General features: G+C 36.3%; 1 protein-coding gene and 1 long non-coding RNA gene across 49 annotated transcripts in view; one reads left to right on the top strand and one right to left on the bottom strand.

Moving 5' to 3' along the window:
• The window catches only part of LOC107078701 (uncharacterized), a 46774-nt gene extending 44272 nt beyond the window's left edge, over positions 1-2502 (top strand). Inside the window, exons 2-4 of the long non-coding RNA XR_001479667.2 lie at positions 753-855; positions 2005-2080; positions 2389-2502. This is a non-coding gene — a long non-coding RNA (uncharacterized lncRNA). The remainder of the gene's footprint in view (positions 1-752; positions 856-2004; positions 2081-2388) is intronic.
• rims2a (regulating synaptic membrane exocytosis 2a) overlaps positions 1-12138 on the bottom strand; it is a 267723-nt gene that overhangs the window by 212537 nt on the left and 43048 nt on the right. For 40 of the 48 annotated variants that reach the window (XM_069194863.1, XM_069194864.1, XM_069194865.1 and 37 more), the window contains exons 3-5: positions 11471-11557; positions 2547-2757; positions 735-746 (exon numbers count right to left, since the gene is read on the bottom strand). In XM_069194863.1, the coding sequence (XP_069050964.1) occupies positions 735-746; positions 2547-2757; positions 11471-11557 (310 nt within the window). The remainder of the gene's footprint in view (positions 1-734; positions 747-2546; positions 2758-11470; positions 11558-12138) is intronic. The other 8 variants (XM_069194860.1, XM_069194870.1, XM_069194889.1 and 5 more) reach the window with 1 other exon arrangement.

Here is a 12138-nt window from a genome sequence, read left to right as displayed (position 1 = left end):
TAAGTCAAACCGATACAAACATTCCCTTGTTCCACTATCCATTAAAAGCTGTCAATGCAAATGGCCAGGATAAACACAATTTTGACCTTTACAATCCACTTGTGTGCCATACTGTATGTTTTGTAATGTTTTATGTGTTATACTGTACATGTGCAATATAGTGATGTGCAATGTTTGTTTTTTTCTGCATTATATTTAAATGTACAGAAGTGCTGTGTGTCCACAAAAAAATTCCCTCAGGGGACGATAAATCTTATTTTATTTAATAAAACATAACTCTTTTTACACAAACTCTGCAACACTACACATTTAATATGGGGTTACTGGATGTTCCCTTTACATACTCTTCTCCTGCTGTGCCAGTTTAATCCTTAAGATTGTTCACCTCTAATTGCTTTCTATAATTTGAAGATTATATCTCATCCCACAGTAAACCTTTTATATTTTTCTGAATACTGATGTATAAAACCACAGGCTTCAAAACCTAATTGATAATTGATAACCATGTCCATGTCTTCCATGTCTTAGGGACCTTAACTGACCTTAATTATTGTGAGTAAGGCATTGTAAAGTAAAATGTTAGATTAGTTAATAAGTTAATTAGATGTACTCAGGGCATAATCATTTAAGATACACAAAGGCCTTTAGGACTGGATATTTGAAACACAGAGAAAACACACACAGGGTTAAAAATATGGCAATGATTTAAAAAGTAATAAAAAGAATATGCTAACCACTTTGTCCTCCTGCAGCAGGTCCAGGAAAGCAAGCATGTTGGCAAGAGAAAAAAAGACACCATGAGTGAGTTATGCATAGTTTCCCTATGCCTTAGCAAGCAGCAAAGATATGCGGCAGGTTCGTATTGCAATCATTTTATCACGATACTTGTGATTTTAGAGGCTGAAACTACTATGCTTGTAATTTATTGGTCTTGTTTACAAAGACGGGGAAGGAATAAATAAAACAACAATACCACAGAACAACAACAAAAAACAGAAAAGGTAACTGGTTAAACAGTAAAGACGTCTCTGCACTGCGGTGGAGTTTTGCTGAGGTAGCAGTGCCCCATGGTGGCTACAAAATGTATTGAACATGAGAACTTGACCTAACCGAGAAATCTGGGATAAATAGGCCTTTTTGCTCTCTTTTAACGCAGAATGTAAGCTCTAGCTAGTAACAGAAGATGAATAATAAAGAATCATACTTATGATTGTCTGAAATATAAGGGACATTTTGTTCAAAACCAGCACACACCATGATTTAGGAAAACAACTTTTCGGCTGTGGAGCCTTCTTCAGTTGTTTGAAACTGTTTTTCTTCTGTTTTTAGCATGGAATAAACCTTTACTTTTTCCTTTGCAGCCTATGAATGCTGACGCAGCTACCCACTTGAACTTCTTCAAACCATAATTTAGACAATATATATTTTTCTTATAATGCATATCAGAGAGTTTTATATTTATTGTTAAAAAACATGTATTTTGTTTGTTTTATTTCTAAAAATGTATCTATAAAGCCAATATTTTGCACAAAAAAAAACACTAGAAACTTAGTACAAAACAAAAGACATGAAGGGTTATTAATGAAGAGGAGGTTATTCAGTCCCTCTGAGATGTTTTGTGGTTATTAGCTAAGTGATCTGAGGGTGTCATCCAGCTGTTTCTTGAAAAAAAGGGTATCGACAACATGGCAGAGCGGGTTGTTCCACACTCCCAACACTCTTTGTGTAAAAAGTGTTTAGTGTCCCCATCTTTTACATACAGGAATGCAGGAATTAAAGGCCCACAGTGGCTGTTCAGTAACTCGTAGAGGTCATAAAAATCTAACTAATGTTATTCCATACTATTAGACACCACTGTTCTGGGGCAGAGTAGATAATTATGATAACTGTTCTGTTACTTGCTAAAGAATCTGCTTAATTAGTATTCGGTACCTAGGAAACCAGGAAAATACAACATGACATGAATATTGGACATTTGAAGATACTGTATCATTTTGTTCCCAGGACATGTATGTGTGTGTGGATGCCTGGTGGTGATTATTTCCAGAATCTTCTCTCTTGATTTCCAGCGTTGTTTTGGGTAAACAATTTTTTTTCTGAATGTCCCTAAAATAAAGTAATAATTTCACACTATGGTAGAACCTTCATTTAGTGAAAGTGAAAGGTAATGAAAATAATGAACCTGCCTCTGACAGTGACCAAAGGTATCACTTCCAAACCATGAACGCTATTCCTTCAGCTCCCTGAGATTAAATCATGTTCTACACCAGCATGAGTTCCTGTGTCACTGTCCCTTCTCTGAGCAAACTGTTGAAAAACCTGACTAGAGAAAGAAACAGCATTTTATCGTAAGAGAGTGCCCTAACTTCCCACTCGCTTCTCTTCCAGGGAAAGATGTTGTTCCCCAGGGATCAGAACCAGGGCCCCACCTATTTTTCCTTGTCTTGGGCTGGACTGCTGTAACACATCAATTTCCCTTGGGGATCAATAAAGTCTTATCTATCTATCTACCTCTGCAAAGGCTTGGAAGGCGACAGAGAGCGTACCTTATTTGACCGCAGAGAGACGCGTCCTCCGCAACGAGCACAGAATTTAGTTTGGCAATAAGAACAGATGTGGCCGCAGCCGTCGGCGAACTTGGTTTTGTGGCAGATCCCACAGGTGGGAGCGTCCCCCTTTTGCTCCTGCGTCAGCTGTGCTTCTTCTCCCATTTTCTTCACCTGGTCCTTGTACATTTCGAACTGCTGGTGCAACTTCCTACGAGGACGGGAAAAGGCCAGATCGTCAGGACCGCCAGAGACAGAGACGTCTTCGCTCTGTGTCTAAATCCAGTCCACTTGCACAAGGAAAAATGTTTTTGTCAGCAAGGTAGTTGGTATCATGCCATCACCAACATTCTCAGAATTTTAAAATATAAAGAATACAAATGAGAGGAGGCCTTTTCACCCATGTATCATGTTTGGACCTAGTTAATTGTTCTTAGTTAATTTAATTGAATTCTTTCTCACTTATGACTCTTGAACACTTTGTTAATTCAACCTTACCTGTAACATCCAGTTATTTTTTGTTGCTGATCATGTCCCATAAAACAGGCTATGGGTGATTCCCTGCTGTTCTTAATATTTGCCAGACTTAACTATTACAGTAACTATTACAACACCGTTTTTTCCTTCTTTTTTGTGGAGTTACTAAGAATGCCAGTAAGCTTTCATATTACTGTCAAACACAATAAAGAAGTACATGTTTTTTTCTTAAAACAACACAAGAAACCTTAAGCTGTCTATTAAATGTCCTTATTCTCTATAAGAACCTGAGTTTTCTCTTATTTTCATACAGTTTAGATTACATAAGGAAATAATGTAACACCAACCAGAAGGCACAAGTGGAAACTACATGGAAGTGCATTTAAAAACGAGAATAGAGGCACCTCTTTAGGGTTGTGGGGATATGGAACAAGTTACTCAGCCATTTGGTTGAAGCCTACACCCTGCCTTCTTTAAAGTAATAACATCCTTAACATCCTTGTTTCAATAAGCTACTAACTACTATACAGGCCGAAAGGCTTCCAAAGAGTAATATCTTCTTTTAAAATGTGGTAACCAAAAGTGAACACAATATTCTAAATGACAACTTACCAGTACATTGCATAATTTGAATATGACATGCCTTGATTACCCCCATCGTTAGTGTGGGGTTGAAGAGTTTTGTTTATAACATTGTCTTCAATATTATAATGTCAATAATATAATGTCTTAAAGTACAACTGGTAGAAAACTGGTGCCTCTTTTAAGAAAGAAATCGAGTGATCGGGCAGTCATCATTTGAGTTTTGCATTATTTGAAACTGAAATATGTTCAGACCCAAAGGAAGCATCTGTGGTCTTTGGCTGCTCTAAATGCTAGTTTCTCCTAGTTGAAAAGGTTACATAACCATTTAAGCACTTGTTAGTGCTGTTAACAGGTTTTAGCCTGATTATTTAACACGTGAACCTAATACACCTATTTTATTACCAACCCTGTTTTCATGAGTTGCTGCTAAGCTAAAATGTCTAGCACTCAAAACTGTTCAGAATCTCTTGATTAATATTTCCACAATGCAATGCCAAATGTATGGAATACTGTAGATGCACAGATGTTGTTCTTATCAGTCTTACCAAATGTAAATCATACGTTTGCGAGAAATGTAGAAAATCAAATATTGTGCATTTAATTGAAACATTACTATTCCCACTACCTGGTATGAGGGATTTTCTTAGATTGTAATACTGAATTAAAAGATTGGATTACATCTATTAACACTTTTCACATACACTATGCACATAACCATTCATTGGAACATAAATGTAACTGTCGCTACTACACTCTCTGAAGTACATATAAGCACCTCTTTAATGCTCCCTTTAAGAAAGTTTGGTTAATCGTGAGCACACTTACAAATAATGGTTTTGATGTACAGTATGTGTCTCTAAACTTTGATATTACTAACTTTAAATAATAGATGTACAACACTTCTTTTTGCGGACTGCTACATTCTACTTTCGTTGAATACATTTTAAGACATACCAAGAAACACCACATACACCACATACATTATTATATGTATTATACATTATTATTATATACACAGTGTGTTATTTATTGAAATTGAAATTCATTGATATACAGGTTATGGTTTACCATACAGTACACTGACAAAGAAAGGGTATTTTTTATTTTTTTAGATATTTTGATATTGGCATTTTTAGATTTAAAAAAAAAATATCGAGGAAAATATAAGATTCTGTTTTATAAACCAAGCAAGGGAATCACAGTCAGACACAAAGCTTCACTTTAAAATCTACTCATGATAGAGCAATATATTCCTTTGTAACCATTCCTTGTTAAATCATTTACAAACTATATGACCTTTTCTGGTTAGTCTTGTGGCACAGTGGTTAGCATTGGGGCCCTGGATTAAATTCCTTGGGTACTATCTTAGTAGCGGTTGTATGTTCTCCCTGTGATTGTGTGTGCATGAGTGCTCGTGTCTGTACTTGCCATGCGAGAGATGGATATCCTGTCCTGGGTGTGTCCTGCCTTGAGCCTGTTGCTTGCTGACTTTGAGTGACCTTGGTCGACATCACTGAAGAGCCAGCACTTCACCCAGCCAACATCCTACATCCCATAAGTTTTCTCTCAGACCACTGCCTGATGGAGTCCCTATCTCTAATATTCAAACTCATTTCTTTATTTTTTTCAAACATTTCTTAAAGCCTTATTATTTATATGCGAGAAGAGTTCATATACAGTATAATGGCATCTGGCCTCAATATGAAAATGTGCTTAATTTTATAAAACATGAAAAAGGGCTTCATTTAAAAAACTGCATTTCTGAAGCATTGTTGGAGAACTCTCCCACAACACTCATAAGACAGCCATGTCAATTGATGCCATGTCGATTTCAGAGCACAAGTTGGTTACGCCTGTTTCTAGACATTGGTAAACCCTGCGCATTCACATGACATCTGTTTCATCACATCCAATTCATTCAAGTGTGGACTACGGTTGTTCTCTCTGCCCAAGTAAAAATAAAAGCAAACTTCCATTAAGTCCTCAGATGAGTTCACTCACAAAACGTTTTGTTTATATACACATTGTTTTGACTTCTCCAAATGATGGTATAAAATGGTCTTCAAAGCAATAACATTCAGGGTACAGCACCTGAAATTGGTGATAAAAACACACTGTATCTTAATAATAGTTTAGTTTTAAAGACTGAATATGGTTACCTGTAAAACCTATTCTACTTTACATACCCTACATACTGTAGGTGGGCATCAAGTTTTCTTTGCACATTTAACAGCACTTGCTTCAGTTAATTTTACTTACCCTGCTTTCTTGGTGCTTTATGAATAATAAGCACATGTCTTTATTAAATCTGTGACAATGCATACAAAGGTTTGACTCACTGGATTTCTACTTTAGCAAACAGAAAGAGGCATTAAAATAGAGTGCTGGTAGCAGTTCCATTCAGAACTAGCATCTCAGTGTGACTAACAGTCAAAGTTAATTAATATTTATTTTAGCCAAAACACTTTGCTAGAAATAATTGCACCTAACACTCACTCTTATAAATGTATCAGAATCGTATTAAATTTAGAATCTTTACACCCACAGATAATATTTCTGACAAGTTGCTCAGGTTGCACCATTTGCATCTTTGTAACTTCTCATATTACACATTTAAAGACGGGACAGCAGCCTTCTCCATACTGTACCCTACTGTACAGTAGTAAATTATTGGTGCTCCATAGTACAACCATTTGAGAAAGGCGCCTTCAGAAGTGAATGGACACGGAATTCAAATGTTTACATTTTTCACATGAGTGCATGTGTGTATTTCCATGCATTCTGTATGACACATGACATGATGTACTGGACCCCCAGAAACCAAACACTGGCTGACTTCATAATATCACGATCAGAATGAGTTCACTTCACATATCCTTTGCAAAATTTATTAGGGTTTTTAATAATTAACTTGTCCTCTCCTTTTACTCTATGCTTTGGTGTTGGTGATAACCTGATGGGGTACCTTTTCCCATAAACGGAACTTTAAAATACACATGTAATTGCTACGGACAGGCATTATCAATGTGTCAAAACTAATCGCCTTCAGAAAGTAAACTTGGCATTTACTGACACTCACAGCTGTCTACCTGCTCTTGCATCTCAGTCAGTAAGCACACAGAAAACCTGGCATAATTCCTCATGCTGTACATTACTCAGACGCTCCGCAAACTGCATATTAGCAATGTAGAATAGACAAGGAAACTAAAGTGTCACATTTTATGGCTGCCTTTTAGCAAGACTGTTGGGTGCTTTTATTCTTTTCTAAACCGTAAAATTAAATGCAATGGTTTTCTACACTGTAGGAACAGCCTTACAGTGATGTGCTATTTTAAAACCAATCTCATTTGCACAAATGTATTTTAAAACCACATCCTTTGCCATCTGAAAGATTGACGAAATACCTAATCAGAACCCAAACTGAACAAAACACACCAATACAGCAGTCCGTAAGATTTTCAGCTTGTAAAATATCTTATCTAATCTCTATAAAATATACTTATCTTTTTAAGAAAACGAATTTGCCAATGACTGAGCCACAAAAGATGACTCAGCTATCAGCATCTGGAAAATTTCACAAGGTAACTACGGCTGTGAAAAAGCTGGCATTTCCATTAATTACTGAGAACTAAAACACTTAAACAATATATAAACCAGTATATACAGGGATTTAAGGGTTTGTTATTATGACTGAAGAGAATGTTCAGGATGCCATAGGCTGGGCTGTTAGCGTAAAAATACAGTAATACAGTAAGCCACCACCCTGATGAAAAAATCTAATGGAAAAATACTGTACATTCTTCTCATAACCAGACGTACTTTTCTTCAGGATACTGGTATCAAGAATGTTTGAGTGACTACTATCCACACTTCACAGCCTCAATCATTAAGATCTATGCTGTGAAGAACACAGACATATTGTATATCAGAGTAACAATTCAAGAACATTAGCTCAATTGGAGAGTAAACCCACTATTTTGCAACACAGGTCAAGTGCTTTCAAGGTCTTAATACACATCAAACACAAATGGGAGTTTTTTTGTGATTGGTTCCATTTCTCTTGCCTATTTTAAGCAACCTTGCCTCAGAGGAATGAGCAGCACAGTGACATCACCTGTTGTGTGGGTCATGTTACCTAGCCAAAAGCATGATTACATGTGGGCTTTCAAATGCTTTGGAAGAAATTGTACTGCTCCTTCATAAACCACTGAAGAGCAACAAAAGCCACAGCAAAAACAATAAAACCATTAAAAGCACATATATACCGTATATCTAACAGATATTTGAAAATAAGCCCTGCTTCTTTTTGTGCATGTTTAAATGAAGGTTTCTAAGAAGAGCTTTGTAATAAATATTTAACCAGAACATCTGCATTGTCATTGAAATCTTCGCAGGATGTATGGTACTGTATTTCATTTTCTACTAGGTAATACTAGAATATTATCTGTTACATTTTTTGTAGCATCAATATTTCACGACGCTTGTGATAGTGACCCATTTGATGACTGGCATCTCGTTGTCTTTGGAAAATAAATTCCATGGTGCTACAATTAATATCTCAAAGACATACCTCCTGGAGAATTCCACACCATTGTCTGCAGCTTTTCCTATTCCTACACTATATTAATTTTGTGAACATAATAACATGAGAACAGTTACAAAGAGGAAGCCATTAAAGCTTTCTGGTAGTAGTTAATTGATCCAGGGATCTTCTCCTGTCATTTCTTGGAAGAAGCCAGGGTATCAGATTCAACATCATGGCCTTAGATAAAACTAAGGCCTCTTCTTTCAGCTGCATTGGCAATTATAAAGACTGAGGTCGCCCATTCACAAAACTACATGAAAGACATGTCCTCTGTGTGCTTCCTACTTGACAGCAGATATCTCTGATCAAAGTGGTTGATTAAACCTGATGTGGAGAGGCACCAGAGGGCCATATCCATTGCTAAGCTCTCTGTGTTCATGTCATTCATGCTGTACTGTTCAACACAGATCATTGTGTAATCATTGAAGATTACACTCAATTATAAGAAAAATGGTGCTATAAACATGGCTATTGATGGTGAAGAATTAAACAGAAACTTAAAGGTCAATTATTTCACATGTATTTGGTATAGTAAATGTTAGCAGCTATACTCTTGATTAAAGATGCAAGAGAAAACAGCAGTTTAACTCTCTGAACAATATCCTAATACAATCACAACAATATACAGTACAGTATTACAATAAGAGAATATTCTACTACTTAATCCCTCCTGAAGAAATTATTTTAATACTATATTTTGTTCTAAATGATTTAAAGTTTTATCAGATATTTTGTTCCCCTTGTTGCTCTCTAATCTAACTTCAAACACATCCAGTAAATGCCCATTAATGGCACAGAGCAATATAGATGGCAGATATCCTATATGTTATATGCGTGTCATCAGATCAAGGATGGCAGTGGAACTTGATGAGTGTTGAGTGATTTATTTTATCAGGCCTGGAATAGATCTGATCACAACAGGAACATGCCAAGAGCAGTTAGAAGATTATAAGGAATGTCATACTTGTGGCACAGTCTATCAACACTACAGTATGTCACTACATGAACCGACAGTACAGCTGTTTGTGTTTGAGGACCCAAAGTCATTTTTGCAGTATTTCTCTAAACCATGGAGAAGTGGGATGTAACTTAAACCGTTATGCTACTGTATAGTAGGAGTATAGTTAGGACTTATTTAACATCTTAATCGGTGTTCAGAAAAAGCGGTTGAGTTTGCCTTCTCCTGCAAATCATTCTGCGAGCTTAAATGATCCCTAGCATTCAGAACCATGGTCTAATACTTAATCTGAAAGACAGCATCTCCTACGGCGATGTCATTCAAATAAAACATTTGGCTTCTGTTTCAAAAGAAGGACCACACACCCAAACGCTGAACACCCCAAGCATGTTTAATTACCTTTAGGCTCTAAACTCTGACCAGAGTTAACTTCAGGCTAGTAGGCCTGCTGACATAAGGGAACACTACCAGAGCAGCAACAGTAAAAAAAACCTAGCATACAGCGATATTTTCATATAACACAGACAGGAGTCAGAAAACTCCAAAAAAAGCTCTTCTTGTATGACTGAAGTGGAAAAACAAACTCTTCGCTACCTGTGTTGAAGTAAATTATGACTTGCTTAAGGTAGATACATACAGTGATTCTAGTATTTGTTTCTTGCAGTGGTAACTTCCTACACAGCTGTATTAACAATCTTTAAGCCATCCACAGTCTCCTGACAAGGTACTCTTTCCTAACAACCAAACTGAAAAGGGCCGAGTGATGTAGTCCACAGACTTACCAAAAACCGTTTTGCTCTTTCTATAGAGTCTTTTTAATAAAATGTTTACATTTTTTTTTCTGAAGCTTTCCATGTTGAACCCATTAAAAAAATAAAATACAGACATAAAGACTGTTGTGTCCTTAGTCGAAACTCACATGATTAAGAACCTAAGGGCATAAGAAAGGTTACAAATGATAGAAGGCCAGTCATCCCATTGTGCCTGTTTAGTAGATCACAGAACATCATTTTACCATGCGCAAGGCCGGACACTGTTACTGTGCACCACTAATGTTGGTGAAACCCTTGTGCAAACTGTAAAGAAACAAATTGAACCCATCTTAACACCCCATTGTTAAGTTATATTAAGAAGCATCATTATTGCATAACATACAGTACTAAAGCTAAACAAAGTAAATGGTAAACTATACAGTACATTACTAAGGGAAAAGCTCAGTTGAAGAAAATATTTACAAGTCAAACCAGATAGATAAATATAATTGTGTAAACTGAATACATTTGGAAAACAAATACTTCACATATTCTGTGGCTGACTACTACAGAAAGACAGTGCATGAACTATATATTGAAAGGCAAAGCTTAGACCACTGGGGCCATTTAGAGCTTTATAAATATCTGTCCAGAATCCCAGTCCAAAAAAAGTTTTTGCCTTTGTGATGCTGTCTATGTATTTTCCCCCACATACAGTACTTGAAATTCTCTGCTATTAGAAATTTTAATTACACCTATAAGTCTACAGTTATCACTGTCCTTCATAAGACAGACATGAAACATGGCTGAAGGAACACTGATCTCTCAATTGATTCAGTTGCTTTAAAGGTTAACAAATAGATGATATGCCCAAAACAAAATGATGAATTTCACAGAAATCTGTACTGATAATGAAATTCCCACATCATTGAATACAGATTCTTCATTTGGATGTGATAAAATGATACATAGAATCAGTGTGAGGAAACAGCATTTAATATGCAGTTTTACTATCTACAATCTACTATGAATATACGTTACACGAATTTAATAATTAGAAGCCTACATTTCACATGTAATTCACATATGATATTGTAGCAGCAATAATGCGGTTGTCATTGTTTCAATACAGAAATATAACCTTAGTAGTTAGTAAAAAACATTTTAATATGTTCTATATATACAGTATGTATATAGAAAGTGAATGTAAGATCTTTAAAAAATCAAGCTTGCATCCCTAGTATTCTGGGCAATACATTTTAGACTTGTCTTTCTCTAACGAGGAAGCCATGTTAAATTCAAGCCCCAATCCATGGAAATAAGCTAAAAAATAGACTTTTTTGAAAAATACAATGTCCCGTGTAATTTGTACCTCAGTGTCAAAAAGTACACACCATGGAGCAACTAGACTAATGTGTCTCAAGTGCAATAGGCCCTATAAACACAGAGATGACTAAATTTCCCATAGGAAGCCATGGATATTTAAGTGCCTATGTGTTGTTAATTTAAGGGCCCAATTTATTTAAAAACTAGAGGCACAATAATTTTCTCAGGGCAGCTTACTTACGTCTCTGGCTCCTTTTCATTTTGCGATTTTTGCTGGGGCTGAAGAACGTTATTTACCAGCTCAGTGATACCACTAAAGGGAAACCACCTGTTTAAATAAGCAAATAGTGTGACTGAACAACCAAAAGCAAAACAAAAACATTGCTGTGCCCTTAATCTTTGTATTAAATAAAATCCGACAGGAAAATGAAATAGAGGTAGTCTTTAAAAAATTAATGCTAACAACAATGATAGCTCCAATAATAGTAATTATAACAAAATTATTAACGTCAATAATAATACTACTGTACACAGTGATAGTTGTAAAAAGAAGTATCAAGCAGGGAAGCTACAGCCAATGGGGAATGGGCACCGCAGTAAGAAATCAGCCAATAAGAATGTATAAAAGGGGATATGTACAGAGAGAGAGAGTCACACATGTACATGTATGTGTCATTTTACTTGTTCAAAAAGCAGGTAGCAGAGTAGACGCATCCAGCCCACATGTGGATGAAGTAAGAAGCCGCATGAAGCTCTCTTACAAGCCAATCAGGAAGCAGATGACACACTAGGTACAGCCCATCGAGGTATCAGGGACACACCTAATACCAAAGAAGCTGCAGGAAGCACAGGGCACACAGCAAAAGGTAGACGCTTCAAAGCCTATAGCACTTTCAGGTTATGCATTAC

Source organism: Lepisosteus oculatus, chromosome 10, assembly GCF_040954835.1.
Source record: "Lepisosteus oculatus isolate fLepOcu1 chromosome 10, fLepOcu1.hap2, whole genome shotgun sequence".
NCBI lineage: Eukaryota > Metazoa > Chordata > Actinopteri > Semionotiformes > Lepisosteidae > Lepisosteus > Lepisosteus oculatus.
Note: the sequence above shows the minus strand (reverse complement) of the source record. Positions and strands in the feature narration are given on the sequence as shown.